Source organism: Bos taurus, chromosome 8 (assembly GCF_002263795.3).
Source record: "Bos taurus isolate L1 Dominette 01449 registration number 42190680 breed Hereford chromosome 8, ARS-UCD2.0, whole genome shotgun sequence".
Classification (NCBI taxonomy): domain Eukaryota; kingdom Metazoa; phylum Chordata; class Mammalia; order Artiodactyla; family Bovidae; genus Bos; species Bos taurus.
The window spans coordinates 39,794,691-39,820,000 of NC_037335.1; the positions used below are offsets into that span (position 1 = coordinate 39,794,691).

At 39.5% G+C, this 25,310-nt stretch overlaps 1 protein-coding gene across 6 annotated transcripts; it reads left to right on the forward strand.

Moving 5' to 3' along the window:
* The first annotated feature begins 2,462 nt into the window (after positions 1–2,462).
* On the forward strand, positions 2,463–24,803 carry AK3 (adenylate kinase 3). Of its 6 annotated transcripts, none has more exons than XM_059888951.1 (5): positions 2,463–2,495; positions 13,694–13,813; positions 14,786–14,958; positions 15,844–15,962; positions 21,874–24,007. In XM_059888951.1, exons 2-5 carry the CDS (start codon positions 13,753–13,755, stop codon positions 21,992–21,994), a joined length of 474 nt encoding a protein of 157 aa, XP_059744934.1. In that variant the 5' UTR covers positions 2,463–2,495; positions 13,694–13,752; the 3' UTR covers positions 21,995–24,007.
* Positions 24,804–25,310: the final 507 nt, after the last annotated feature.

Genomic DNA, 25,310 nt, shown 5'->3' on the forward strand with positions numbered 1-25,310 from the left:
TATTGGCTCATGGATTTAAATGTATCAACAACTCCCCGGTTTTATACCTCCAGCCTGGACCTCTATTATGCACCCAAAATTTGTACATCTAACTGCTACCTTATCAATTTCTGTAGATGTCCCAAAGGCATCTCCAAATTCACTTACCCAAAACAGCATTAAGATTTTCCTCAAACCTGTTTCTCCTATAGTCTTTCCAATCTCAGTTAATGACAGTTCTATTTTTCTAGTACTCAGGGAGAAATTCTTCTTCCACTCTCTAATCCACCTATCCACAGGTTCAATCCTGTGGCTACAACTAGGAGCTCAGCTGGAATGGCTGAACCCACTCAGATTGCTGGGCTTATGTGGATAACCTTCACTCAAACTTCTTCAGATCTGGCCTTTTCAAGAATCCTAGAGAGCAAGCCCTGACATACAAGCACTTCTTAAATCTCTTTTTGACTTTCTTGGTGTCTTAATGTATTATTTGAGCTCAGTGTTTTTACTACTGGGGCAAGTTCAAGGGAGAAGAACCAACCCATACAAATGTGCGTGCCCATGGACAAATGACTGTGCTAAGCCCAGATGCCAGGAGATTTCTCAGTTTGACAGTTACTTATCATTCCTCATTCATAATCAACAAACTTTTGCAAAGCTGCAGTTAGTTGGTGTTTTGTGGGTCCTGGTGATGTGAACACAACATTCAGCTTTCCCTCCCCACTGATAGGACAGTTTCTCAGCTATTTTGTTTGTTTTCTTTCTAAGCCAAATAACCCCAGGATTTTCTTTGAGGTCTCTTTTGCATTCTAAACCCTCAAATGTTCCCAGCTTTGGAGATCAGAAGGAGTCTCTATGCACCTAGTTCTCCAGTGTTCTGTAACTTGTACTTGTCCAAACTTTTTAATTTGTTAGTTCTGTTCTTAAGTTTTCTGATCCTTTTACTTGCATTCTTCATATAACCCTTTCAATGGATTATTTTGATGTTTTTTTCTAACTACATGAGCTGAATATTTAATTATTTTTATTCTTGCTTTCTTAGTAAGAAATATGAATGAGCTACTAAATTTCTTTCCACGTACAGAGCTGTCTACATATTGAATTCCCCCACCCATTCTCCCAGCTCAGATTCACTGGGGAGCAAGCTTTCTCTTACCATCTCTCTCTGACATAATTTCTATCTTTTAAATTGAAAGCAGTTTGGGGCCACTCATTTGGCAACTTCTGTGAAGGATGGCACTGTTTATTTTCACAAAACCTTCTCTCTGCCTTAGCACAGTGCCTTCTACAAAAATTGTTAATAATAATCGATGACTCTAATGTAATACTGAACACTTACCCTGTGGCTGGCATTTTACTTTATACCCATAATTTGAACAACTCCAAACTAATCTTCCATGCCCATTTTACAGAGGAAATAGGTCTTTTTGTCTTGTGTTTCTATTCCTGGAACATGAAAAACATGCCATTTTAGGGCCTTTTCTCCTTGACTTTGTCCCTCTCCCTCCACCTTCCCATTCAGTACTCAAGAGCAAACAAATGCCATTTCTTTAAAGCTTAACTGACCACTAGATATAAAACAGCCTTCCTCCGCGCATTCTATTTTATTTTGTTCAGGTTTGTGTTTTAGTTGCTCAGTCCTGTCCGACTCTGTGCGACCCTATGGACTGTAGCCCGCCAGGCTCCTGTGTCCATGGGATTTCCCAGGCAAGAATACTGGAGTGGGTTGCCATTTCCTTCTCCAGGGGAATCTTCCCCACCTGGGGATAGAACCCAGGTCTCCCGCATTGCAGGAAGATTCTTTACCATCTGAGCCACCTGGGAAGCCCCCTATTTTGTTCATAGTACTTATCTTAAATTACCTTGCACATTCATCTGCCTCCACTAGACTTTCAACTGCAGGAGTGGGAATTTAACTGAGTAAGTATTTACAGAATCAGTAAGTGAGACAATATGCTTGGGCGGGCCGAAGGCAAACAATAGAATCTGAGGAGGAGTCAGTATTTTCAGGCTCTGCCGAGTAAAAGCAACAGTTACTTTTGAATCTGAAAGTGTGATCCTGGGAATTAAGAGACAGCCCTCCACAGACTTGTGACTTAGAACCCTGTGCTCAATTTCGACTGGGATTCCTCTTCTGTGAAATGAGCAGAGCCCTTTGGGTTCACTGCCACCCACAGTGACTCTACTCAGATAAACGTACCTCAAAAACCGCCTTTAGAAAGCTAATGAGGAGGAAGAGTCTCAGCAGCAGAGAAGGGAGTGGAAGGGACTGCGGGTTTAGGAGGAGGGAGGGGGAACCTCTGTTAACCCTGGGGACCGAGGGGCAAGAGTGAGGGGGCAGCAAGTGGGGGACGCGCAGAGGAGCGCGCCGGGGTCTTGAGGAAGCGAGAGCTAGCGCGGTCAATCCTCCGGGACTGAGCAAGATAGGTCCTGGAGTGCGTGAGCGGTGAAGGGTGAAGGAGGGTTGGGGGGAAGGGTGATATCCTGTAGTCCAGAGGCGCAAGCGGCGGTCAGAGGTCAGTAGGGGGCGCGGCAGGAGTGGCCAAGTGTCAAGGAACCGGGCGAGGTCTCTCCTGCTGGGACTGGGCAGGACAGGGCGGGGCCCTGACAGGTGTGAGGTGCGGGCCTGAGGGAAGTGGCGGACATTCGGGGGTCACCGAGGAGGGCCCCCGGAGGCGGAGAAAAACAAAGGCTGTACCGAGGGGAGCGAGCGGATGGGGACGAGGCGCGGAGGGCCGCAGATCGCGCGGGGAAGTCGTCGCGCTCGCAGGGGTCGCCGAGGGTGCGCAGCTTGCGCGGAGGGGGCGGGGCGGGGTGGGGCCAGGAGCCGGGGTGCGCGGGTCGCGGGGGGCGGGCGCTGCAGCGGCGGGGCGCGGGCGCGGTTGCCCAGTGGCTGTCTCCTCACTTCCGGGAACGCCTGGGCGACTAGGCCGCCCCCTGCTCACCGCCCAGCCAGCCGGCCGGCACGGGCGGCGAAGTGAGTGAGCGCGCAGTTAAGAGCCGAGTCAGGCCGAAGGAAGCTCCACTGTCCGCGCGGGCCCAGCCTCTTTCTGCAGCTATGGGGGCGTCTGCGCGGCTACTGCGCGCAGCGATCATGGGGGCGCCGGGCTCTGGCAAAGGCACCGTGTCCTCGCGCATCACCAAACACTTCGAGCTGAAGCACCTCTCCAGCGGGGACCTGCTCAGAGATAATATGCTTCGGGGCACAGGTTGGGAGCCCGGACGTGAGGGGTGGCCGCGTGCTGTCACCGGGTGGGGCTCTGCGGGCGGAGGGGCCGGGGCGCGGGAAGTCGGTCCGGCGAATGCAGGTTCAGGGGTGCGGGCGCAGCCTCTCTCAATTGCCGCCCAGTGAGGAGTCCTTCGGGCTGCTGAGCGACTGCTCCCCGAAACCTCTGACGTCAATGCACAGCTTCAGGAGGGTTACTGAGAGAAGGCACTATAAAGTTAGGACACGTTCGAAGTTCAAAGATGAGAGGAAACCACATGGCTTTGAGAAGTTTGTCCAGCCCCAGTCGCAGCTGCTCCTAAGGAGCCACCGAGCTGTGTATGGCTTATTTCCCTCGTGCCTTTGCGCTTGGAGAACTGTTAGCTCTTTCTCTTTTTACTTTTTGTTTGTTAAACGCTATGGAACTTTCTGCTTCTGACCTTTCCCCCATACTCTGATGACCGAGTATTGCTTATCCTCATTGCTGTCGCAAAATTGGCTTAACTCTTTAGACACGAAAGCTATTCTTGTGCCTTGTTATCTGAAAGATTGTTTTGTTTCTCCTTCCAAATAAATTCTTGTAACTCAGCACAAAATCTAGTCAACAAACTGTACACTGTACAATGGGTGGACTTTATCTTATGTAAATTCTATCTTAAAGCTGTTTTCAAAAAGTCAACAGCAAGGTGAGTTTTTTTTTTTCTCTCAAAAGCGTTGACCTTTATTTTCCAAAACAAAGTCATTTTGACGCTCCTTTTAGAAAGTACAACTAATCCCTTTACACAAGTTAAAAAAGAATTGGAAACAATTTTGGATGGAAGTACATAATATTAAAAGGAAAGTCCTCTCATTCCCTACCTCGGTCTCATTCTTCAGAGGGGAGCCGTGTCATGTGTTTTAGGAATCTGTATTTATGTTCAAGCATGTATCTCTGTATCCTTTGTTTTATGCAATATATAATCCTACTAAAATGTGTTCTGCACCAGTGTGTTTTCACCTTATATCTGGGATATCTTTCCATCTGAAAACCCAGAAATCCATTTCATTATTTATTATTTGTGTAGGTGCCTATTTGCTGGATCTGCTATGATTTGTTTAACTAATTCCCTACTGATGGGTCATGTAGGTTATTTTCAGATGAGTTTCCCTTTGTTTGAAAACACTTGACATTTAAATGAAAAGAAGAATCACCCCACTGTTTTTTGTTTCTTGGAGTTCTGTGGTTCATCACCTAATCTGGTGAATTACTAGCTTTATTTGTCTCTTCTAACATTGATCTTCAAAAAAAAAAAAAATCATAAAGTATTTTGTAGTTAATTAAGCTTCAGAAGATTAAACTGTTTGGCTCACTTGCTAAGTGTTCTTGATGCTGTGCATTGATGTCGTTAGGTAACCCGTTGGGGTAAGATTATCCAAACTGGAGAGGAGTAAGGGATCCGAAAGCGAATCTCTGAAAAATAACTCAGTAGTGAGGCGTAACTGCATGGTTAGAGACCACCTTCAGTGGAGTTAAAGATATGTTAACTTGTGAAAACAGAAAACTTAAAAAAATTAAACTTAAAGAAAATTAACTGAACTTTTAAAATTAAGAAACAAACCTCTTTGTTTATCTATAACATCCTTTGACAAGCCTCATCATCCTCTTTCTGACTCCACAACGTGAAAAGAGAGACTAGAGGGAGGCAGGAGAGGATCTCTGGGAAAGATGTTCAGTCTGCCTCAGACACCTGCTCTTTCTGGAGTCTCTACAGGCAGTTCTTTTAACAAAAAAAGCAGAAGATGGAGTTGAGGGAGGTGTCATGAGATTGTTATTACAGATGATCTGTATCTCAGGTCTAAGAATACATCCTCAATAAATATTTGTGAACAGATTGGATATTTCACACAGGGTCAGCAACAAAGGAGAGGTATAACCTTTTATATAAAAAATACTGTTTAATGTTTTTTTGATGCTAAGAAAAACATATTTATTATAAAGCAAGAAAAACATGAGAGTATAAAGAAAATTAAAGTCCTTTATAATTCTACCATCCAGACACAACTATAATTAACTCCTTGGTGCTTTTTCTTCTATTCTGTTTTTTCTCTTTTTTTCTCTATTGTATTTACATGTGTTTGAAAAATTATTATAGTCAAAATGATTGCTTGGATACCTTCTTTTACACTTATTGTGATTATGTTCACACATCACTAAGTAGTATTTAAAATGATATTTAATTTCATCAAGATTGCACAATTATTAATTGAAACGTTTTCCTATTATTATACCCTTATGTGGTTAACCATTCTTTGCTGTAATTAATATTGTTATGGTTATGCTGGTACATGAATATTTGGCAGCATCTCCACTTACTTCCTTCAAATAAATTCCATACTGTGGAATTTCTATAAATACTGTATCATCAAATACTGCTAAGGGAGGATGGTGCCAATTTACCTTCCAACCACCATTTCACAATGATTAATCCATGTCTGTATTTTATAGCTAAAGTTTAAAGTCATCCCAGCAGATGTGATAAAGACCCTGGAAATAAAAGGCAGCCTGTTGACAGAAGCAAACCTTGAGTAACTGTAGACACCACTGAACCCTGGAGTCAGAAAACTTCAGTGTCTGCCCCTTTGTCTTCAGTCTCGCCTTCTCGTTTAGAGATGAGGAAGCAGAGTTCATGAGAGGTTAAAGACCTTGCTCAATAATAAAAAGCAGTCACTGGTAAACAAGTGTGAACACCCAGGTCTCTTGTATGCCAGTTAAATTACTCTTTCCATTATGCAGTATTTCCCAAATTGAGATTCATGAGATAATTTTAGGTAGACAAAAAATTTTCTCTAAAATAAAAATAAAATTCAAGTTAATAAAATCAATAAAAAATTTTATTTCAACTTTTATTTGAAAAAATGATAACTAGCACACAACCCTTTAATTTCTTGAACAACATAGCTTATTAAATTAAAAGAATCTTCTAAAAAAATCTCTTTTCCCATTGTTTTTTTAAAGTTATTTTTAATTGGAGGATAATTGTTTTACAGTGTTGTGTTGGCTTCTTCTAAAAAACAATCTGAATCAGCCATAACGATACATATGTCCCCTCCCTCTTGAAACTCCCTCCCACCCCCGACTCCATCTCATCCCTCCAGACTGTCACACAGTACTATGTTGAGCACCCTGTGGTGGTGGTTTAGTTGCTAAGTTGTGTTCGACTCTTGTGACCTCATGGACTGTAGCCCACCAGGCTCCTCTCTGTCCATGGGATTCTCCAGGCAAGAATACTGGAGTGGGTTGCCATTTCCTTCTTGGGAAGTGGATCTTCCCGACCCAGGAATCAAACACGGGTCTCCTGCATTGCAGGCGGATTCTTTACCAGCTGAGCTACAAGAGCCTGTATAATATAGCAAATTTCCACTGGCTATCTGTTTTACATATGGTAATGTATATATTTCAACACTACTATCTCAATTTGTCCTACCATCTTCTTCCCACTGTGTCCAAATTCTCTATGGTTGTGTCTCTATTCCTGCCCTTTGAGTAGGTTCAAAAGTACTATTTTTCTAGATTCCATATATATGTGTGTGTTAATGTATGATATTTGTTTTTCTCTTTCTGACTTACATCATTCTGTGTAACAGGCTCTAGGTTCATTCACCTCACTAGAACTGACTCAAATGTATTCCTTTTTATGGCTAAGTAATATTCCATTGTTTATATGCCCCACATCTTCTTTATCCATTCATCTGTCAGTGGACATGTAGGTTGCTTTCATGTCCCAGCCATTGTAAATAGTGCTGTAGTGAACATTTGGGTACATATGTCTTTTTGAATTATGGTGTTCTTAGGGTATTAGCTCAGTCGTGTCCAACTCTTTGCAACTCTGTGGACTGTAGCCTACCAGGCTTCTCCCTCCATGGGATTCTCCAGGCAAGAATATTGGCGTGGGTTGCCATTTTCTTCTCCAGGGGATCTTCCCAACCCAGAGATCAAAGCCGAGTCTCCCGCATTGCAGGCAGATGCTTTAACCTCTGAGCCACCAGGGAAGCCCAGGGTATATTCTCAGTAGTGGGATTCCTGGGTCATATGGCAGTTTTATTCCTAAAAAAACAGTCATTTTAAAGAAATTACATGGTAAATGATAGATCTGCTATGGCAGAAATTGTACTGTTGCCCTGTGATTGTCCAAAGTTTGAGAAACCGCACTGCAGCTTGGTGCTTCTCAAAAACATAATCCTGGACTAAATGAACCCCTTTTGAATCTCATTTGTTCTCATTTGTAAATTGGGAAAACTGAACTCAGTAGGTAATCCTCAAAGCATTTGTCAGCTCCCAAGTTTCTGTATATCTAACAAAACTTCTAGTTTGTACACCCAGACAGCAAAGATGTGCCTCATCAGAATGGTATTGATGGTAGAGCAAATTATTTTTGTAATGGCAAAATTTTTTATTTGTAATAGGCAATACATTTACTTGGTTTTGAACTCTAAAAAATATAAAAGGACATTTAGTGAAAAGATTCTTCCAGAGCTATTTCATGCACATGCAATCCATTGTTTATCTCTTCCTTTTTTTTTTTTCTTTTTTACACAAATCACAATAAACTGTACATGCAGTTTTCTACCTTTAACAATATTGCTTTCCATGAGGATTGCTCCATTTCTTTTTTTCTAACAAAGTAAGGTAGGCCTTTTTAAAATTCCATGGCTGGAATCCAGGATAATCCAGGCAGCTCCTCTCTTCATCTATCCAGTCATTCGTCTATGGGTTTGTCAAGCTGGGTACTGACAACAACAGAGACAAATATATTTCACTGGAGGTGCTCAAGTCAGAACATGGGCAGGCAGGTGGCCATTAGTCTGCTTGGGCTGCCATATAGAATAGCACAGACCAGGTAGCTTAAACAATAGAAGTTTATTTTCTCATAGTTCTGGAAGCCAGAAGTTCAAGATCAAAGTGCCAGCAGGGTTGGTTTTCTGGTGTGGCCTCTCTTGCTGGCATACACATGGCCTCCTCACTGGATCCTCATGTGGGCTTTCCTCTGTTGTGTACATTCTTGATGTCTCTTCCTCTTCGTGTAAGGACACCAGTCATACTGGATTAAAGTCCCCCTTTATGACCTCATTTAGCCTTGATTACCTACTTAAAGGCTCCATTTCTAAATACAGCCACATTGAGGGGCAGGGCTTCAACATACAGATTTTAAGGGGCACACTTCTGTTCATACCAACATGTGAACAGGTAATTTCAACAGTGTGATAAGTGCTCCAACAGAGATAAGTCTGTGACATTAGGGAAGTCCAGAGCAGGAACTTCTGATTGCCTCAGAGGTTAAGGGACCTCTTAACCTTTTAAGATGTGTCTTGAAAGATGAGCAAGAGCTTATCAGGTAACAGAGAGGAGAAAGAGGCTTATGCAAAGGCTCGGGGGACATAAAGTATGTGCAACTCCTTGTTGGGGCCATGGTTTGAGGGTTGTGTGGGGATGGTGGGGAGGTCAGTAGAGGAGAGAGATGAGGCCAGACCTACTTGGGCCTTGAGTTGAGATTCTGTCCTGAAGCAGGGAGAAATACAGACCTGGAATGGGAGTTTCTTTTAAGTGCTTCACTGAAAAGGTTTCAGCCTGAGTGATGGTTGGAGGGAGAACAACTGTCAAGGGATGTTTCGATTTTCAGTATTATTCTTGTGAGGTATCCCATGCATGAAAGTATTATGATTTCTATGATGGTTAGAAGAATAAAATGAACACCAAAATGTGGAATATCCATGCAAAATTCTATTATTTAGCCATAAAAAGAAGTACTGATACTTGCATGGATATTACCCATGGATATTGCCCACCATCAGGCAGAGAACCAGTACCTTTAGGGTCACCACATGTGCCAACCCATCACATCTTCCCACCCTGCCAGAGGTAACCACTAGGTTGACTCAGAGTCTTTATTATTTGAGAAAGTCATTTTTTCTAAACCCTTGATTGGGTGTAAAGCCATCATTTGATGCATTCCCTCTTGTAGTTTTGTTTTGTTCCAACATGTTTTTAAAGTAAAGATGTATATACATCATAAAAAAGCTAAAAGCAGTTTTTTTCAGAAACTAGATTAATTCTCTAGCTCCTCTTGGCATATGTAAAAGAGAACTGTATTTACAGTTGGTCAGGCCCTCTTTTGTACCTCATAAATGCTCAAACGTAAGTTGTTTCTAGATCATTCAGATATGAGGTGTGATTGGCTTGAGGAGTGTTGTAAGAATGACCAGATGTTAAAAGGAGACATAGAATTAACAATTTTTTTTGTATAATACAAATATCATCTCTCAGATTAATGTTTCTGTGTTTTAGAATTTCTCATTATTATCCTTAAAAATCAAAAGCTGGTTTTAACCCTTCCTATTTTCATATAACCTTCCTTTTCTATTTTTGTATACAACTTTATAGAAAATTAGCTTGTTTTAAATGATTTACTTTTAAACTACCTTTTGGGTTTTGTAGGTGTGGAAGCTCACATATTTGTTAATTTTTGGAATAAAAAAAGAAATAGTCTTTTTAATGAGTCTATTTAGATACAGCATTAAATTATAGGCAATCAAGGGAATAAAAATTTACTGACTGTCCAAAGAATATGCTGGACAAGAGTCCTTGCATACTTTTAACAGGGGATGAAAACCTGAAATGTAATAAACAAACTGCTTATATCTTGATATAGAGAGTTGAATCATTTTTATTCTTTTAAATGAAAGCATTATAGACTTCAGATTTTAAAAACTATTTTAAGTGTTTCAAGTTATAGAAAGTTGTTAGTAATAGTGAAAAAGATTGTTAGACTATGCATGGAACTATCTGTTCACAAAACAAAGTGTCTGTAGGTTTTAATGTTAACAGTTTTGATGATAATTATCTAAGTAGTGCTGAGTTATATAGGTTATATGAGTGGCTTTTTTTCCCTCTTGTTTTGCTTACCAGGTATTTTTTGTCTTTACTTTCTTTTTTTAAAAAAATCTTTTTAAAGATATAATTCACATACCATAAAATTAACTCTTAAGTTATGAATCAGTATTTTTTTTTTATTGTTTTTTTTGTTGAAGGATAATTGCTTTACAGAATTTTGTTGTTTTCTGTCAAACCTCAACATGAATCAGCCATAGGTATACATATGTCCTCTCCCTTTTGAACCTCCCTCCCATCTTCCTCCCCATTCCACCTCTCTAGGTTGATACAGAGCCCCTGTTTGAGTTTCCTGAGCCATACAGCAAATTCCCATTAGCTATCTATTTTACATATGGTAATGTAAGTTTCCACGTTACTCTTTCCATACATCTCACCCTCTCCTCCCCTCTCCCCATGTCTATAAGTCTATTCTCTCTGTCTGTTTCTCCATTGCTGCCTTATAAATAAGTTCTTCAGTACCATTCTTCAAGATTCCATATATATGTGTTAGAATACAATATTTATCTTTCTCTTCCTGACTCACCTCACTCTGTATAATAGGTTCTAGGTTCATCCACCTCATCAGAACTGACTCAATGCATTCCTTTTTATGGCTGAGTAATATTCCACTGTGTACATGTACCACAGCTTCTTTATCCAATCATCTGTCGATGATGGACATCTAAATTGCTTCCATGTTCTAGCTATTGTAAATAGTGCTGCAATGAACAATGGGATACATGTGTCTTTTTCAATTTTGGTTTCCTCAGGGTATATGCCTAGGAGTGGGATTACTGGGTCATAGGGTGGTTTTATTCCTAGTTTTTTAAGGAATCTCCATACTGTCTTCCATAGTGGTTGTATCAATTTACATTCCCACCAACAGTGCAAGAGCGTTCCCTTTTCTCCACACTCTCTCCAGCATTTATTGTTTGTAGACTTTTTGATGACGGCCATTCTGACCGGTGTGAGGTAATATCTCATTGTAGTTTTGATTTGCATTTCTCTGATAATGAGCAATGTTGAGCATCTTTTCATGTGTTTGTTAGCCATCTGTATTCTATGGAGAAATGTCTGTTTAAGTCTTTTTTCCACTTTTTGATTGGGTTGTTTATTTTTCTGGCATTGAGTTGTATGAGCTGCTTGTATATTTTGGAAATTAATCCTTAGTTGTAGTAATTTGCTATTATTTTCTCCCATTCTGAGGGTTGTCTTTTCGCATTACTTACAGTTTCCTTTGCTGTGCAAAAGCTTTTAAGTTTAATCAGGTCCCACTTGTTTACTTTTGTTTTTATTTCTGTTTTTCTAGGAGGTGAGTCATACAGGATCTTGCTTGATTTATGTGATTGAATGTTCTGCCTGTGTTTTTCTCTAAGAGTTTTATAGTTTCTGGTCTTACATTTAGGTCTTTAATCCATTTTCAGTTTATCTTTGTGTATGGTGCTAGGAAGTGTTCTAATTTCATTCTTTTACATGTGGCTGTCCAGTTTTTCCAGCACCATTTATTGAAGAGGCTGTCTTTGCCCCATTCTTGCCTCATTTGTCAAAAATAAAGTACGCATAGGTGCATGGGTTTATTTCTGGGCTTTCTATCTTGTTCCATTGGTCTATATTTCTGAATCAGTGTTTTTTTTTTTTTAATTACATTCAGAATTGTGCAACCATCACCACAGTCAATTTTAAAACATTTTTTATCACCCCCTAAAAGCTACCTTGTTCCCATTAGCAGTCACTTTCCATTTTCCCCCAATATTGCCAGCCCTGGACAACCACTGATTTTTCTTCTCTCTCTCTAGACTTGCCTACTCTGAACATTTCATATAAATGGACTGATGTAAGATGTGCTCTTTTGTGTGTGGCTTCTTCCACTTAACATGTTTTAACATTTTATATACTGTGTAACATGTATCAGTACTTTGTTTTATGGCTAAATAATAGAATTTTGTATGGATATTCCACATTTTATTTACCCACTTGTCACTTGATGAACATTTGGGTTGTTTCCAATTTTTGGCTATTGTGAATAATGTTGCTATGGACATTCATATATAAGTTTTTCTGTGAGCTAATGTTTTTATTTCTTTTGAGAAAATATACCTAAGAGTTGAATTGCTGCGTCATATGGTATCTCTGTTTAAACTCTTGAAAAACTGCCAGACTGTTTTCTAAATTGCCTACATCAGTGTTAGGGACTCAGCCCTGGAGAACTGTGGTTTTCCTCAGTACTCTTGGTGAGTTTGAGCTTTATGTCCCCCAGCGCGGTGGTCAAAAGCCTGACAACAGAGATGTTGCACACCAGCAATGTATGAGGGTTTCAATTTCTCAACATTCTTGGCAACACTCGTTAGATCTTTCTGATTACAGCCATCCTGGTGAATGTGAAGTGATGTCTCATTGTGGTGCACACATATTAAGTTTGTGGACCTTTCCAGTAGGGTGTTTTAGTGAGTCCAGGGTGCTCTCAGGCCCAGTTCCAGATGTTGTTTGTAAATCCAAGCAGTGCACCTGTTAAATGGCAGCCAATTTCCGTGTAGTTAATGTGCTTAGTTAGAAATCTGAAGTTTCATGAATTTGACAATTTAGGATCTTTTCTGAAGTCAGTATGTCAGTTCATAACAAGAATTACGAAAACAGTCATAAGCATTGACTCTTTAATTTCTGATTCCTGAGAATTTATCCATCAGAAATAACTCATAAACCCACCCCCCCCCCCAAAAAAAAAGAAAAAGGAAAAGGAATGTTAAGATCTTTAAAAGCAGAAGTGGTAGGGAAAAATCAAGACTAATTTAAAATTTTAAATGTCCAACAGTATATACTGCCATGATAGAGTGTATTTTTATCAAATATAGATATATTTTCCAAAGATGACTGAATGACTGTATAAAATCACTGAAAAGTATCTACAAAATGATGTTTAAGTGAACAAACACAAAATTGTAAGTGCACAGATTATTACAGTGGCATTACAAATTCTATATGGGCGTAAATAATTTGCTAACAGATGATGAGAAAATTAAAATACCGTTGCACAAGAATAACATATAATTGTAGGTAATATTTTAAAGTGTTCATAAATGCTTTTCAGTGTATTTTATTTATAAAAATGTAACAATCACAGTGTTGATCTGGTCAAAAACTGAATTGTGACAACAGCATCTACTTTAGAGGATTAGAAAAATGTCTACAGTAACAAGATCTCAGGTACTTAAGCTGAGCCACTTAAAAATAATGACTATTTCAATTTCTTATTAAAAAGAAAATAATTTTAGTGTATATGCTTTTCTGATAGAAAATTTAGAAAAATTACAAAAAAAGTACAAATATGTTAAATCACATAATTCTATCACAGAGATGACTACTACTAACATATTGCTTTATATCTTTTCATTATTTTTACATTTATCTATTTTTATATGATGGAAATTTTGAAATAGGCATTGATTATTTCACAATCTCTTGTTATCACAAAAGTTGATGATGCACATTTTCAAATGAGTGTGTTATCTAGGGGGTTTCTTTAGGCAGCCAGTTTCCTAGAGGCTTAGAATGGGATAGAATAAAAGCACTTGCTGACTTGCCTTTTTTTCCTGCCTCTAATGTAGAAATTGGTGTTTTAGCCAAGACTTTCATTGACCAAGGGAAGCTCATCCCAGACGATGTCATGACTCGGTTGGTCCTTCATGAGCTGAAAAATCTCACCCAATATAACTGGCTGTTGGATGGTAGGTGGAGCATTGAGAATATTTCAGCTGCCCTAAAGGATGCATGCAGACTGGAGAGTGAGCATTGCATATGCTACAGAAACAGATGGTGGGCGGGAGAACCGTGTGCTGCCACTCCTGACCCTGGGGATTCGGGGGCCAGTCTTCTTCTCTGTCCTGCTTCTTTTTTTAAATGCAAAGAGGGAAGTGCACTGCATTATTTCTAAGCTTCTTCAGATATGACTTTTGTTCCTGCTCCCCTTTTTGAGAATATTTAGGATGAGGGAGGATCCCAGGAGGAGGAAGGAAGGACAGAGGGTAACTTACAGTAAGATGTAAACTCTCCCCAGCCAGGGGTGCCGTGGGGTCCTTGAGGATAGGTTGATTTTTAGTTTTTAGAGGGAGGTCTTTATTACAAGGAATTTGCTCATGCAGTTATGAGGCGGACAAGTCTCAAGATATTCAATGTGGGTTAGGAAGCTGGGGACCCAGGAGAGCTGGTAGTGTGATGGTGTAGTTCGAGTCTGAAGGCTGGTGAAACCTAGGAAGACCCGATGTTTGAGTTTGAGTCCAAAGGCAGGAAAAAGCCATATCCCACTCCAAGGCAGTCAGGTAGGAGGAATTCCCCCTTATCTTCTGGAGAGGGCCAGCCCTTTGTTCTGTCCAAGCCCTCAGTGGATTAGATAGGGCCCACCCACATTAGGGATAATAGTCTGCTTTACTCGGTCAACTGATTTAAATGTAAATCTCCCCCACCCCCACAAAGACACCCTCAAAGACATATCCAAAATATTGTTTGACCAAATATTTGAGCAACCTGTGGTCTGGACAAGGTAACATATAAAATATTAACAATCAGGGTTGCCCTACAAGTGTCATCAGCCTTCCTGGTGTTACAGCTTTTGTTCAAGTTGCTCAACATTAATTTTCTTCCTTCTCCCCTCTCCCCTCGGTCCTTCCTTTCTTTGTTCATTTTTAACTTAATTTGTAAAGGCTTTCCAAGGACACTTCCGCAGGCAGAAGCCCTGGATAGAGCCTATCAGATAGACACAGTGATTAACCTGAACGTGCCCTTTGAGGTCATCAAGCAACGCCTTACTGCTCGCTGGATCCATCCAGGCAGCGGCCGTGTCTACAACATCGAGTTCAACCCTCCCAAAACCATGGTGAGTAGTTGGGGTAGAACTGACTCTGCCTTCTGCGTAGCCAGCTTTCTCCAGATGACAGATGACTTCTGTCATCTGGAGACAGTTGCCCTCAGTTGCCCTCAAAGATTACGTTGATACTCCTGGATGACCAGAACTCCAGAGGGCATGCTCTCAGATTACTTTTGTACTCTGCTGGTTTAGTCCAGTCAACTTGGTGGTAAAGACATCCCTAGAGGCAACAGGGGTTTGTTGTTCCTCCAAAAGCATGTGTTGATTTTCTACTCTGCCAGGTGGTGTGTTAAGAATTGGGGCAGTAGGGATTAATGACACCTTGGGTTATTTAGGGTTTACAGTTCAGATTCTCAATCTGTAGCTGAATCCTTTTCGTATATGTGTAATATCACAGGCTTCCCTGGTGGTTCAGATGGTAAAGAATCTGCCTGCAATGCAGGAGACCTGGGTTTGATCCTTGCGTCAGGAAGATCCCCTGGAGAAGGGAATGGCTATCCACTCCAGCATTCTTGCCTGGAGAATTCCATGGACAGAGGAGCCTGGAAGTCTACAGTTGCAAAGAGCTGGACACAACTGAGCAACTAACACTTTCACTTTTTTTCATAATATAATACATATAATATACATGTAATATATAATACCAAATTATTTAGAGGCTGCTTAAAGACCCTTTTTCTGTAAAGAGAAGGTGATTGCCACCGTGGAAAATTCCTGGGGTCTCATGGCTCTGTGTTGCAATGACCTGGATTTGAATTTGATTCCATTTATTTAAAAAGCACATTTTTGTGTTTGGTGCTTACATAGATGTTTGTTTACAAATCAGTTAATTACCTATAAAAATATCCTTCAAAACTATGATACTTGATGCCAGCCCTTCTAACTCCCATTTAGGGAATTGATGATCTGACTGGGGAGCCTCTTGTTCAGCGTGAGGATGATAGACCAGAGACAGTTGTCAAGAGACTGAAAGCTTATGAAGCCCAAACAGAGCCTGTCCTGGAGTACTACAGGTGAGTTGGTCGCTTTTCAGAATTTCTCTTATATGATGAATTACTATTTTCTGATCTTTCATGCTTTCCAGCCAAAATGCTAAAATACCAGATAATCCAACCTGAATTAGTTTAAATAATAAAAGGAAATTTATTTGTGAAACAAATCCAGAAGGTAGTTTGGACTTCAGCTGCCCCCAGGTTTGATCAGAATTTTGCTCATCTCCGGTTTGTATTGGCTCTGTCATTATACTTCTTGCATAGTTGCTGACGGTTGCTAGGGGCAGGCACCGCATCCTATTTATGAAAGGGTGAGGGCCCACCTTTTCCCCAGTGAACAGAAGTGCTAGCCAGTGCTGGGACTGGCTAGTCCCAGCCAGTCACTGGGATGGGAGAGATTATACTGATTGGTCCACACCCAGAGCAGGCAGTGGGTCAGTCTCACCCAAACTCTGCTGTCTGGTGGAGGGAGGGCTGGCATGAATGCCAGGAAGGCAAACCTAACGGTGCCCACTCCCTGTGACAGTAGAGGACACTATAGCACAAAAGCTTCTTAAAGGGCAGCTAATCCTCAGATCATTTATTTGGCAAATAGTGTTTAAAAGTTTTCATTTTTACATAGGTTTGTTGACTCCTCAGGGAATTCATATCCCACCATGAATACAGGAACTCTAGTGAATTAATGTTTGGCTCGGGCCAAGAAACAATTCTGTTTCTTTATTCAGCTTTCCCCTCTCCTAACAGAGGGTTGATTACATTCACTTTCCTGTATTCACTCACTTACTGAATAATGACTCAGCATTAAGACAGGACAGTGCTGTGGTAGAGCACTGACTCTGGAGCCAGAGTGCCTAAGCTCAAATCCCAGCTCACCATTTATTAACTTGGCCTTAACTTCTTGCTTAACCTCTGTTTTTTTCCATGCAAAATGGGATTGAGACTGGAGGGTTGAAAGGTGGAGTTAACATGTGTAATTCTTAGAATTGTGTCTGACACACATTAAGCACTATACTTATTATAGTGCTATATTAGCTATTATTAGCTATTACTATTATTATTTGCTATTAGATTATTAGCTATTACTATTGTTGTAATTGTGTAATTACACAGTGAATTCTGAAGTAGCAGTCTCCAAATTATTTTAAGAGTTATTTCTGGAGGATGAAATTACAAGGAATTTGGCAATTCACTTTCTTCACTGTTAGTATAATTTTGTGATTATATAATGAGCCTGGCTCCTGCAGATTACCAGCTGTGTGGCCCTGGGCAATGTGTTTGAATATCTGTGCCATGAATTCTTCATTTGTAAAATCAGAGCAATTATTATGTAGTACCTTCTTTATAGGGTTGTTAAGGGAATTAAATGAGAGAATCCATACAAAGACTTAAAAACAGTCCTGGCACTGTTGAATCACTCAGTATTGATGAATATTGTTTACCCTGTGGATACTGCTAGGCCAGTGATCCACACAGATAACTAGACCCAGTCTTTGCCAAGCCCCAAAGAAACTCAGCTTTCTTTGTGAGGCAAAGTGCTGGGTAAACAGTATTTATCATACAGTGTGATAGGTGCTTATATCAATCAGGAACCCAATTCACACAAGCTTTAGCAAAAGGGAAATTTATTGGTCATGTAACTGAAGAGTCCAAAGGTAGATGGTTTGGGTCCAGGTGTTCAGAGTCATCAGGCCTCTGTCACTCTTAGCTTTGTTTTCCTGTGTTGGCATCAATCTCAGGTGGGCTCTACCTGTGTGAGCCCCTCAGCATTCCAGCTCACTTCCTTCCAGTTCATCTACCCCAGAAAAAGAGAGTCTCTTTGGTCTCAAAAGTCACTAGCTAGCTCTGATCATGTCCATCCTTGAAGCTGGGAGGTGGGGACTATCCCGTCTGAGTCTCATGGACTGAATTTAGTGAAAAGGTTGTTTCCCAAAAGGGGGTTGTTATTCATTCAAAAGTAACCAGAAGAAGGGAGAGCACATTGTTGCTGAGCTGGTAACAACACTGTGAGGCTATTAACAGAAGTCATGACTGAATGCAGTGGAAGTACAGTGGCTGTAAGCATTAGTTCTGTAAAATGTGGGAGGGGAAGTTGGGGAAGGCTGTAGAGATGAAGTGTATGTCCTGAGTCCCTATCTCAGGAGATACCCTAGTCTTTCTGAGCTTCTGGCTTTTGCTACTTCTTGCCCTTAATTGAAACTTTAACCTCTAAGCTCCTGTATATAGATCTAGGACTGAACTTAACCAATAGTTTAAAATGGTATTTGCAGTAACCTTAGTGAGAATCAGCATTGTTATTTTAAAATACTGACAATTACATTGTTGCTTTTAAAACTCTTCTCAGCTGTGGGACATTTGATAGTATAACTAGGTCTCTGTTTACAAGCAACATAATGCTCTTTTTAGAGGACCAATAGCTTAAGCCGGTTCCATTTTATTACATAGAAATGAAGGTGACAAATGTTCGTCCAAGGTTCAGCCTTAGGACTGAATAGGTATGTATAGTTGTTCCCTTGGAAGCAACCTGTTAACCCACTTGTGACATAGGTTTGATTTTAAGGTGGCTCTTCAAGAGGCTTACAACAGTTAAGAAGCTTGTTCTATTGAAAACTTTATAAGATGCTTGTGAACTTAGAAGCAGGAGGGCCTTAGCAGATGTTTCTTAACCCAGGAAACAGTGGGAATTATTTAAGTTCGTCTTTAACTGTGGCAAATCTTATGAGGAATGCATAAAGGAATGTTTTTGTTCCCAGTGAAACATCTTAAAAACTTGCAGAGGTATGACTGATCCTGTTTTTAGAAAGTGATAAACCAGAGTTCTTGCTCTTCTGCAGCCTTTAAAGCCAGTGTGTATATGAGTAGTTGGAGGAGGAGGATAAATAATAGGAATGCCACAATCTCTGGCAGGAATTTTTCCGTTTTGAAAAACAACCCCTGGATTTTGATCCTTCTCACCATCGAACCTCAAGAACTAGTGAGTACAGACTTTGATTGCTGGCCTGGTAAAAAGCCAGACAAATCTACCTGGGAAGAATGGACAAACCCAGTAGGAAACATGATAAAAACAACATTCTAGAATTCCCCTTTCCTTTAAAATTCAGAAGGAGGGCACAGAGGAAAAAAAACCTAGGTGAAAGAAGGAAGGCTCATCATGTATTAGGAAGCTGTCTTGCAAAGAGGTAAGCAGACAAAAGAAAGCCAAGGGTGTTCTAGTGTCTGACAAGACCCATTTTGAAGCCTACTACCATTTTGGTGATTCAGGTTATTACTTTACATCCCTAACACAGTTTCATCAGTAAAATAATGAAACTTGAGCTTTAAATAGGATTAAATTATTATATGTAAAGCACTTAGCATATCAGAAAATGATAGATGCATCTTAAGTGACCATTTCTGTTAGCCAGAGGGCACAACTGAAACCAAAATCTAGGTTTTCCAGCACCCAGCCAAGCGCCTTTCATTCTTGATCACACAGATCTGTACTTACTGAGACCATTAAATCCACACTATTATCTTTAAAAAAAAAAAAAGAAAGAAATTATTTATTTATTTTTGGCTATGCCAAGTGGCATGTGGAATCTTAGTTCTCTATTCAGGGATTGAACCCAAATTGGGAAGTACTCAACCTATCCATTTTTAAAAAATTTTTATGATAAAAGCCATTTTGATAGGTGTGAGTTGATCTGACTTTGGTTTTGATTTGTATTTCCTTGATGACTAGTGATGGTGAACATCTTTTCATGTGTCTGTTTGCCATCTGTATGTCTTTGGAAAAAGACGTTAAGGTCCTCTGCCCATTTTTAAATCAGGTTGTTTATTCATTTTTTTTGATGTTGGGTTTTGTATATTTTGGATATTAACCTCTCATCAGATATATCATTTGCAAATATCTTCTTCCATTCAGTAGGCTGCCTTTTCATTTTGTTGATCTTCCTTGGCTATACAAAGTCTTTTAAGTTTGATGTAGTCCCATTTGTTCATTTTTGCTTTTGTTTCCCTTGCCTGAGGAGACAGATCATATATATATATATAATATACACATACACACACAATATATATCATATATATATATACAATGTATATACATGTTATATATATATTAAGGCTGATTTCAAAGAGTGTACTGCCTGTGTTTTCTTCTAGAAGTTTTATGACTTAAGATCTTACATTTAGGTCTTTGATCCTTCTTGACTTTATATTGTGTGAGAAAGTAATCTAGTTTTATTCTTTTGTGTGTAGCTGTCCAGTTTTTCAGACACCATTTATTGAAGAGGCTGCATTTTCTCCCTTGTATATTCTTGCCTTCTTTGTCACAGATTACCCTGACCATACTGCAGGTTATTTCTGGGCTGCCTATTCGGTTCCACTGGTCTGTGTATCTGGTTTTGTGCTAGTGCCATTACTATTTTGGTTACTGTAGCTATGTAGTATAGTCTGAAGTCAGGGAGCATGATGTCTCCAGCTCTGTTGTTTCTCAAAATTGTTTTGGCCATCCGGGGTCTTTTGTGTATCCAGATGTTAGAATTTTTGTTCTAGTGCCATGAAAAATGCCACTGGGCACTTCCCTGGTGGTCCAGTGGTTAGGAATCCAGTTTGCAATGCAAGGGATGCTGGTTGGATCCCTGGTCCAGGAAGATCCCACATGACACGGGGCAGCTGAGCTCACCTGCCACAACTAATGAGCCTGTGAGCTGCAGCTACTGAGTCCATATGCCTTAGAGCCTGTGCTCTGCAACAGGAGAACCACTGCAATGAGGAGCCCTCGCACCACGAGTAGCCCTCACTTGCTGCACCTAGAGAAAGCCAGCATAGCAAAGAAAACCCAACACAGCCAAAAATAAACATTAAAAAAGAAAATGCTGTTGGTATATTGTTAGGAATTGCATTGAATCTGTAGATTGTCTTGCATAGTATGGTCATTTTAACAACACTAATTGTTCCAATCCATGAACAGGATATATCTTTCCATTTTTTAATGTCTTTTTCAGTTTCTTTCATCAGTGCCTTATAGTTTTCCAAGTATAGGTTCTTTACCTGCTTGATTAGATTTTTTTTTAAAATGCAGTTGTAAGTGGGATTGTTTTCTCTGATAGTGTGTTATTAGTGCATAAAAATGCAACAGATTTCTATAATTTTGTATCCTGCAGCTTTACTAAATTCATTTATTAGTTCTAATAGTTTTTTGGTGGCATCTTTAGGCTTTTCTATATACAGTATCATGTCATCTGCTGAAGTGACAGTTTTAGTTCTTCCTTTCCTATTTGGGTCCTTCCCCACCCCCTTCTGATTGCTATGGCTAGGAATTCCAAAACAAAAGTGCTGAGAGTGGAATCTTTGTTTCTGATTTTAGAGGAAATGCCTTCAGCTTTTCACTATTATATTGGCTTTAGGTTTGTCATATATTACTTTTATTACACTGAGGTATGTTACCTCTATACCCACTTTGTTGAAAGTTTTATAAAAAATGGATGTCAAATTTTGTCAAAAGCTATTCTCTATCTTTTGAGATGATCATATGATCTTTATTCAATTTGTTAATGTGGTGTGTCACATTGATTTGAATGTATTGAACCATCCTTAAGACCCTGATGCTGGGAGGGATCGGGGGCAGGAGAAGGGGACGACAGAGGATGAGATGGCTGGATAGCATCACTGACTCGATGGACGTGAGTCTGAGTGAACTCCGGGAGTTGGTGATGGATAGGGAGGCCTGGCGTGCTGTGATTCATGGCATTGCAAAGAGTCGGACACGACTGAGTGACTGAACTGACTCACTGACTGGGACAAATGCCACTTAATCGTGGTGTATGATCCTTAACTGTTGAATTTGGTTTGTTAGTATTTTGCTGAGGATTTTTGCATCTATGTTCATTCGTGATACTGGCCTGTGATCTTCTTTTTTTATTGTCAGACCTGTCTTGTTTTTTATCCTTAGGAAAAAAGGGGTGTTGGAAACATTCTCTGGAACAGAAACCAACAAGATCTGGCCACATGTATATGCTTTCCTACAAACAAAACTTCCACAAAGAAGCCAGGAAACATCAGTTACTCCATGAGGAAATGTGCATGTAACTAGGAAGATGAGCAGAAGCTCCTTGTCTTGTGCATTTACAGGTTCCTTGTCCTAAGACTCTGGCCTGTATAAATTGTTTGAAAATTATGTTAGTTTCATTTCTGCTGCTTTTAACCTGGAAATTAAGGATGTGCCAAAAGAGTCAATTATGAAGATTCATCTTCTTAAATGTTCAGTGTGTTTTATCTAGTTACCTTCTAACTAGATAAAATTAGAATTTAATTAGCACAATTATAAAACATTATAAATGTCTAACTAGACCTTTGAAAATTGTTGAGTGTAACTGAAAGGGCAATTGGTAGTCTAAGTTTTGTTCAGAAAAGAAGTGGTGGATAAAGTTTCCTTATTTTTCTGGAGAAGTAGAACAAGAAAAAACTTCCATATCACTTGTGGAAAGTATCTTATCAGAGGCTTGTGGATAGTGATGCAAAAAAAAGAGACCTCTAGCACTGTGATACACAGACTATGGGCCACTGTCTATGGAATTCCTGGGGGTGGGAAGCAACTAAATTTATAGATTAGTTGCAGGATGCAGATTCACTGCTGCCTTTTATTGACCTCAAACAGATTGCCAGATATTTCTCCAGCAAAATGGGTTTATTCGGAATCAGCAGATAATTGCAATTTGGAGTCTCAACCATGGTGAGCCAGGTGCAAGTCCTCCCCACAGCATGGGAATGACAGTACTTTTATAGAGGAGAAAACGAAGTTGGGAGGGCTGTAGTAAACAAGTCTGTGGCTTTTCGTTGGCTGAGTCCTTGCCAGAAGTCTTGCCTTCTTCCTTTTGGGCTATGCTATCTTCACAAGGCATGAGAGCTCCCCCTCGTGGTCTCCTGACTATTGAGGTTTCTGGGTTTTTTTACACTTTATACTAGCAGTCTTTCGATAGCCATATATCCTGTATTTTGTTGTTTTAAAACACAACTTTCACTCTACTCCAGATTTTCAGTTTGCAATAAAAATGTATCGAATAGCACATAGCAAAATGTATTTTCCTATCACTTTTCTTTTGAAAATCCTGTGTACTGAGGGATATGACTTGTTAGAAATTGACATTGTAAATTCTTGTAAAAGCACCAAAGTTGAATTTCCAACAGAATATGTAATTAAACTCTCATGTTTTCAGAAGTTACTCAGGTTGAAAAATGTGCACTTTAGGACCTGCTTGCCAGTTTCTTTTTTGATCCCAATGTATGATGTGCCTTGATGAGTAGCAAATTGAAGGAAGGAAGGAAGACAGGGAAGGAGGGAAGAAGGAAAGGAGACTCATGGCATTAGGTTAAGTAAGAATACTTTGTCATTAGGAAATAGATCAGGTTTGCCTGGGGGAAACTCCCTTGACATGAATAACAATCATAATTAGTAAACAGGTGTAGAAATTAAAAGGATTTACACAACATATTAAAAAGAAATAAGGAACTCATTGATTTGGCTTAGAAGAGTTCTTTATTCCTAATCAAAGAAGTTCACACCTGTTCATGTTCACTGCTATCCTTCCTTAATGAGGAAGAACTCTGCCAGTGAATGTAATCTGTGCAGCCATTTTAAAATGAAAATGATTTGATTCCTTAGAGGGGCAACAGGATGCATGCTTATGTACAGTGGTAGGAAGAGTGGGGCAATATGAGAGGTGAAGGAGAAATCTGACAATATCTTCAATTCTCTTACTTGGTGCTAGATTAAATGAAACGAGTCATTGTATAAGCTGTTATTAACTGCCTTTGAAAATTTGGCCCATTTTATTCCAGGCACTGAAAATACAAATGCTAGCAAGTGATTCTTATGTATCTTGTGGGGGAAAAAAGCTGACTTTTCTTTGATTTTTAAAAGTTCAGTATTGATCTTTCAAAAATGTACTGAGGCTTTTAAAAAGGATTATGGTAAACATTCATATAACTGCCTTATTTCAATGTTAGTATGTACATTCTAAAAATGTTGGGTACTAATTATCCAGTTTATCAATGAATTAGCATTAAATGAAAATTCAGAACTGTGACTATTACTTGGTCTTTGGTAACACACAGGGCCCACTCTAACTCACCTTCCCTTTATTGCCCTCATGTCTCATTGGCTTCTGAGTTAGTCTCTGCTTTCTAATAATTGTCTTAGAACACTTTTACATATATAGGTTGGTTTCATTTTACCCTTTATTTCCTGCTGCAGTATTGCAGCCATACTGGCCTTCTTGACACTGTCAGATTTGGGAATCAAGAAGAGGGATAGAAGAACATGGCTATGAAAATCAAGACCTGTCCTTCCTGTGATCATTTCCTCTCCACTCCCAAAACTGAAGTTTTGCATACAACCATGACCTTGGGACACACCTGTGCTATTACAAAAAGAACTTGTTTTCTGCTGTAATACCTATCATGATCTGTGTGCCACATGGAAATGTGTCCAGAGCTGACTGCCATGGCCAGAAGCTACTGTGCCTTAGTGAAAAGCTAGTAAGGCTTCAAACCATTACCCTGTTTTCTACAGCACCACAGTTATTTCGGTACACCTTTCATAAGCAGAGTGTGTTGTGGGAAATGCAAATTGGCAGTTAGTACCATCCAGAAATTGTATTTATTAATTCCATTTATTTCTTTTTCTATTTATTTCTATTTCTTATTGAAATAGTTTAGATTTCTAAACCCTGCCCGACAGCTACGTCCCTCCAGCTATTTTGAGCAAAATATTTTGGACATTCATAGTTTGTGACAAAACTTACCTAACAAATCACAGTAATTGAAGACCTCATTATATTAAACTGCTATAATATTCAACAGCAATAAATTTTAAAAGATGTTTATAAGTTGTCTTTTCATTGACAAAAGAAAAAAAAGACACTGGTCAACTGCAAAAGCACCCTTCCTATCTTTGCAATTCAAGATTCTGATTTTAGATGTTAATAGTTTAAAGTTTTTAAACACAAAATAATCTGTGTTGGTAAAAGCCAATATACTTAAGAGTCCACATCCAGCTATAGCTTTTTCTTTTTCTTTCCTTTCAGCTCACTAATAACTACATTTAGCACTGAGTAAAAAGTTAAAATTGCTATGCATGTAAAATTGCATGGTGGAAGAATGTCACCAAAGTGTGAATCAGTTTGGTGATGTGTCATATTTTACCAAAGGACTCTATAAAAGTGTTTGAAGAGTAAGTAGCATGACAAATGTCATTCAACAAAGTGAAATATGTGGGAATTTTTAAAAAATCAATTTCATACTTAGAAAAGACAAAAACTTTAAGTCTTATTCTCTGAGGTTTATGACAATGGTTTCAACTTCATTATTAGATTTTAAGCAATTCATAAT

What these genes read in the sequence shown, in the direction of transcription:
- AK3 (XM_059888950.1), top strand. An exon ending in ATATAACTGGCTGTTGGATG is followed by an intron (nt 13,814 to 14,785) that starts GTAGGTGGAGCA and finishes TAATTTGTAAAG; the next exon opens with GCTTTCCAAGGACACTTCCG. An exon ending in CCTGTCCTGGAGTACTACAG is followed by an intron (nt 15,963 to 21,873) that starts GTGAGTTGGTCG and finishes TTTTATCCTTAG; the next exon opens with GAAAAAAGGGGTGTTGGAAA.